Source organism: Elephas maximus, chromosome 7, assembly GCF_024166365.1.
Source record: "Elephas maximus indicus isolate mEleMax1 chromosome 7, mEleMax1 primary haplotype, whole genome shotgun sequence".
NCBI lineage: Eukaryota > Metazoa > Chordata > Mammalia > Proboscidea > Elephantidae > Elephas > Elephas maximus.
In genome coordinates this window covers 56659293-56665395 of record NC_064825.1, presented here as the reverse complement: position 1 = coordinate 56665395, position 6103 = coordinate 56659293, and the positions used below count along the sequence as shown (strand labels likewise).

General features: G+C 38.5%; 2 protein-coding genes across 2 annotated transcripts; one reads left to right on the top strand and one right to left on the bottom strand.

Moving 5' to 3' along the window:
• Positions 1 to 470: 470 nt before the first annotated feature.
• On the top strand, positions 471 to 1415 carry LOC126079992 (olfactory receptor 51I2-like). Its single transcript, XM_049891324.1, has one exon. The coding sequence runs from the start codon at positions 471 to 473 to the stop codon at positions 1413 to 1415; it is 945 nt and encodes a 314-aa protein (XP_049747281.1).
• Positions 1416 to 4927: 3512 nt separating this feature from the next.
• LOC126079991 (olfactory receptor 51I1-like) lies at positions 4928 to 5884 on the bottom strand. The gene has a single exon (XM_049891322.1). The coding sequence runs from the start codon at positions 5882 to 5884 to the stop codon at positions 4928 to 4930; it is 957 nt and encodes a 318-aa protein (XP_049747279.1).
• Between the last annotated feature and the right edge of the window lie 219 nt (positions 5885 to 6103).

Sequence of the window (6103 nt, the reverse complement as noted above, 5' to 3'; positions counted from 1 at the left end):
TTGACATAGTTTGTGTGGTAGTGTACTTAGAGACTACTGTTTAAGCAACATGGTAGCCTAGGAGATAAAAAAAAACAACAAAAATAGGAGATAGCAGTAATAAATTGCCTAAAACATCGTTGTACTATATATATATATAAAAGCAAATCCATTGCTGATGACTCAATTCCGACTCATAGTGACCTATAGGACAAAGTAAAACTGCCCATAAGTTTTCCAAGGAGCAGCTAGTGGATTTGAACTGCCAAAATTTTGGTTAGCAACTGTAGCTATTAACCACTGTGCCACCAGTTGTTCTATATAGGCTTGTTGAAATTAACCTGAAATCAGTGCTACTTAATTTGTTCCATATGCTGCAGATTCTTAGTTTGCCTCTTCTTCTAGACTCTCTTTTTGACTGTTGAATAAATTTGAAGGACCTTTACTGCTTGACTGTCCTGCACATGTTCTCTTTTTTAGGTTCGAGCATCATGTCCATGTTCAATGGCACCCACTATCAGCCACCCTTCTTTCTTCTTTCAGGCATCCCAGGCATAGAGAATGCTCATATCTGGATCTCCATCCCATTGAGCATCATGTACGTGATTGCCATCCTTGGAAACAGTGTCATCATTCACATAATACGCAAGAACTCCAGCCTTTATGAACCCCAATATATTTTCCTGTCCATGTTAGCAGCCACTGACACAGGCATGTCAGCATCCACACTGCCAACTGTACTTAATGTCTTTCTTCTCAACTACCGAGAGATTGAGTTCCATGGCTGCCTGGCTCAGATGTTCTTCATTCACACCTTCTCTTCCGTAGAGTCAGCCATCCTGCTGACCATGGCCTTTGACCGCTTTGCGGCCATAAGAAGCCCACTGCACTATACTGTGGTCCTGACCCACTCCCGCATTACTCAGTTGGGGTTGGCTGCTGTGGCACGAGGAGTGGCACTGATGGCCCCCTTGCCTATCCTGCTCAAACGGCTTCCCTTCTGTAAGAGCATCACCCTATCCCACTCATTCTGTTTCCAACCCGATGTGATGAAGCTAGCTTGTGGGCCTATTCGTGTCAACATCATCTATGGACTGGCCTTGGTTCTCTGTTCCTTTGGTGTTGACTCTGTCTTTATTGTTTTATCTTATGCTCTAATCTTGAAGACGGTTTTGGGCATTGCATCCAGGGAAGGAAGGCTTAAAGCACTCAATACTTGTGTCTCCCATATTCTCACTGTCCTCATGTTCTATGTCTCACTTATCGCTCTAGCTTTGATCCACAGGATAGGCAGGTACCGCTCCCCTCTCCCCCATGTCACCATGTCCAACATTTTTCTTTTTCTTACACCTGTCCTGAATCCACTGGTGTACAGTGTGAAAACAAAACAGATTAGAAATGTGCTGTGTAGATTGTTTGCACTTAAGGTAGGATAAAAGGGAAGAGTGTGTCTCTTTGAGGAATTGATTGAAATGTACTAGAGATGCTGAGAAAAGAAGGAGGAGCAGATATTCTTTTCCTGTACAGCTGAAGTAGTACCTTTAGTATGTCTCTGCATGGTTCTGCTACAAACTTCTGGAAATGTGAAATTTTCTTCTAGTTTTAAATATTATACCATGAAAGAGAGTTATAAAACTTCTTGCCCTTTCACTCCATGCTTATCTTTGCTAGGGTTCATACCATTTACTTTATGGTAGCTCATTTCAATCCAAATAGCAGTCTAAATATTTTCTATGTGAGAATCCCTTATACATAGCTATGGCTTAAATCTGAATAAAACCAAATATTTATATTGTTTTACAGATATTTACATTTGATTGGGAGTTTGATATAGTGTATGAGCAAATATTCCAAATGAGAAAAAGAAGGTTTATTTTCTTCCAAGTTTTACTTAAATGTATCTGTTTTACAATATTTATTCTGTGACTCCACATATGTAAGCCTGATGTAACATAAAAATAAGTGAGAAATTAAAGTAAAAATATAACAATGCAGTGCGCCTAAACTTTGCCCTTCCATGCAAAGTATATTTCAGCTCTTCATATTATGTTCAGTTAGGTTTTATAGTTAAAGACAAGCATGTCGATTAAAATCAGGACTAGTAATTTATCTACTGTACAATCTAAGGAAAATAGTGATCCAGGCTCTCTGTGCATTGGTTTTCTCATCAGTGAAATGGAGTTAATGATATCTATTTTCTAAGGTTGTTGTAAGAAGAAATGTGATATGTTATGTCATATGTTTACAACAGTGTCTGACACATGGTAAATGCTCAATAAATATTAGCCATTATTATTATAAGCCAAAGGCATGGTAGAGGACAAAAAACAAGACAATTTAAAGATAAACTCAGAAAAGTAAATTGTATCACACAGATGGTGATATCAAAGGTAACCATCTCTGGTTCAAAAGTATATTTAGAGTTTCCTCACTATATATTTTTTCCTGGAATGTGTGTATTTGCAAATGTGTAAAAAAAAAATTAGGCTAGGTTTGCCCATTTTGTAATTGGGCATATTATATTTATTTATCTGCCCAATATTGTCATTGCACTTCAGGGATAGGCATCAATTTCTTTACGCATACTGATGCCATAGGGAGAGCTAGACACTATATTAAATCATTATTCCATCCATTTTTAATCAAAATATGTAGACATTAATTCATAAATCATTAAAGTATTGATTCATTAAGCACGTATAACCCTTTTTTTTCTCAGTTTGTCTTTTTTTCTAATATATTTTTCTGCTCCTCCTTCTCTTGTTCTTTATACAATTATTCTGAGCATTAACCAAATGCTACAATTATGAAGAAAAATCAAAGATGCCACCCTTTAGAGACCTACTGTCTGGTAAAGGAGATGAAAGATATTTGCCATACAGATCTAAATAAATGTCCCAATCAACCACATATCAATCAGAACATTCCCTTAAGATGTCTCGTTATTTTATTTATAAGGAAAAAATGCAAACTAAAATAGTGTATATAAAAAAGATGAAATTTATGGGCATGCATGCTTGAGAGGAATATCAGGATAAGTCATAACTCATGGAATCAAAGAAGGGACTCCAGAGACCCTGAGCTTAAGGACTCAATGCTGTCATGCCTCTTTCTGCAGTAGTCTCTCATGTTTGCTTCTATTTCTGTTTTGTAGTCATTTTTTCTTCATGTAGACAAGCTTCCTCCATACAGATAGGAAAGATGATCACGAGTGTTTCTGAGTCAGAAAGACTACAATACAGGTACAGTGGAAAATATTTCACATTAGCATAAAAATTCCAGGGGAAAATTGTTTATTCAGTTGTTAATCTCTGTAGGAGCCCTGATGGCTCAGTGGTTAAGAGCTCAGGCTGCTAACCAAAAAGCTGGCATTTGAATATAGGGCAGTTCTACTCTGCCCTATAGGGTCATTATGAGTTGGAGTTGACTTGATGGCAATGGGTTTGGTTTGGTAATGTCTCTGTAGCTGAAAGATTAGAGGAGGGATATAGTAGAATACTGATACTGTTAGTTTTACCCAAACCATACAGATAAGTGAAAAGTTCCCCAAAGGAAAACTGTTTTCTATCTGCAAAAAAATGGAACAATTTCTGAGCAATTGTCTACAGTTCTCTATACTCATGTTTGGGCAAGTCAGAGTTAAAAAGGCTTCTGACTGGAAATGACCATTAAAAAAAAAAAAAGGTTAAATCAGATTTTAAAATTGGTAAAACAGCTTATGAGTCAGAATATTATTTTTTTAAGGGTATTCATTACAGTTCCTGAATGATGTCTCACTGAAGACAAAGACCATACTATTCTTTTTTTTTTAATTAACATCCTCCATCACTTTTATGTGTAACAAATCATATCTAAATGAATGCTTTTGGAATTGAGATAAATTTCAAGCTTCTGTGGTTTTTCTCCTCAGGGTCCTTTCTCATTCTTCCAAGTCGCACATCCTAACAAAGCCAGACTTCACTGTGTTACTTTTCTCTGTACTAGTGTAACAATTCTAACCAAGTCCCATAATATCATTAATTATATATGTTTTGGTACATGGTTTACTGTCACTGATTTTCATTAGTAGAATGTAAGCTATGTGAGTATTATGCTTATGTCTTCTGTATGATTTGATGCCTAGTAAGTATGTCAGAGTGACATTTAAAATATGCTCTGGTTGATTAGGAGCCCTGGTAGCACAGTGGTTAAAGTGCTCAGCTACTTCCTAAAAGGTCTGTGGTTTGAACCCACCAGCCACTCCATGGAGAAGGATGTGGCAGCCAGCTTCCATAAAGATTTACACCCTTGGAGACACTATGGGGCAGTTCTACTCTGTCCTATAAGGTCACTATGAGTCGGGATGGATTCGATAGCAATGAGTTTGATTGTTTTGGGTTTGAACAATTACTTGTACTATCATTTAGGAATTAGATCATTTCTTTTCAGAGAGCTTCTTCATCATTTGTTAATGGCTGGAATATTCATAACATTAACCCGTATCCAACTATAAGAAATAGAAATATCAAACATATATTCGTAAATTTATCATCAATAATGGATTTCTGATGCCTCAGCTCAAGCAGCATGGGAAACCAAGAGTCAAGTAACATCTTGGTTTCTCTATAAAATAAGTCCCTCATTGATCTTTTACAGTCTAGCGTCAAGCTCCTCATCTTAATCCTTTAGAATAATTCTCATCCAACACATTTCCAAAAAACCATTGAGCACGGGTTCCTACTGCCATTTCTCCTTATCATCAACAAGCAGTTGTCATTCATCATCACAGTTCTGACCATTCAAATATTCCACTTCCCTTTCTCCTCCTTGGTTAGATTATGTGCTTCTTGAGGGAAGACTTGGATATTTTTCATTTCTTAGTTCGTGGTGCCTAGCATACTACTTGGCATATAGTAGATTCTGAATAATATTTTTTAAATTGATTGTTTCTTTTGATGCAGAGAAAATCTCATTCTCCAGCAATGACACGTTGCACCCAAAATTGCTTGCGCAGGGCAGCCTGAATCTGTCGGGATTTGAGACTATAGACCAGAGGGTTAAGAAGGGGTGTCATGAGGAGGTAGGCATTGCTCATGGTGGTGTATAGCATCGGGGAAGTGTCCTGGGTGTAACAGTGCAGCACTGACAGACTGATGAGGGGCAGATAAAACACAAACACTGTGCACAGGTGACAGGCACAGGTCTGCAGTGATCTCCAGTTTCTGTCCTGGGCCCCCAGCTTCATAATACTGCCCAATATCTTTATGTAAGACGCTAGGATGAAGACAACATCCACTGCAAATGTGCAGAGCACAAAAACCAATCCATAGACACTGCTGAAAGTGACATCCCCACAGGCCAGGTTCAGCATATCTGGGTAGTAGCAGTAGGAGTGCGAGAGGATATTGGGCCCACAAAAAGGAAAGTTCCTAAGGAAAAAAGGCTGAGGGGGCAGCAAAGTGGCACCTCGTATGAGAGCAGCTCCACTAAGGCAGGCAACAGTATAGTGGGTCAGGATCCTGGTGTAGTTTAGTGGAGCACAGATAGCTACCAAGCGGTCAAAAGCCATGGCCACCAGGACACCTGATTCTACTGAGGAGAGGGTGTGGATGAAGAACATTTGAGTCAGGCAGGCATCCAGACTGATGTGGTGGACATCAAACCAAAAGATAGCCATGACACTAGGCATTGTAGTCAAGGAAAGGCCTAGGTCAGCGAGACCGAGCATGGCCAAAAAATAAAACTGGGGCTCATGAAGATTCTGTTCTACTCTAACTAGGATGAGGAGTAGAGCATTGCCTGCAAGGGCTCCCAGGTACAGGAGACAGAAGAGGATTGAGATCCATATATGTGCAGTCTCCAATCCAGGCATCCCAATGAAGGAGAAGGTGGGCCAATCAGAGACAGTGTCATTAAAAGCCAGCATGGTTGGATGCAGGGTGGACTGTAGTTAAGGCAGGCCTATAAAAGAGAAATTGTCTATCAGAAGAGTTGAAAAGCCAAATGAGAAGTAAAAATATTATTTGTACATGTAGCTATACAGTTAAAATATGGATAAGTAAAAATTGAGCTTATACTTATAACTTTAGGGTTTTTCTCTACAGAAGAAATTACATTCAACATCATTATTTACTAGAGAAATAAA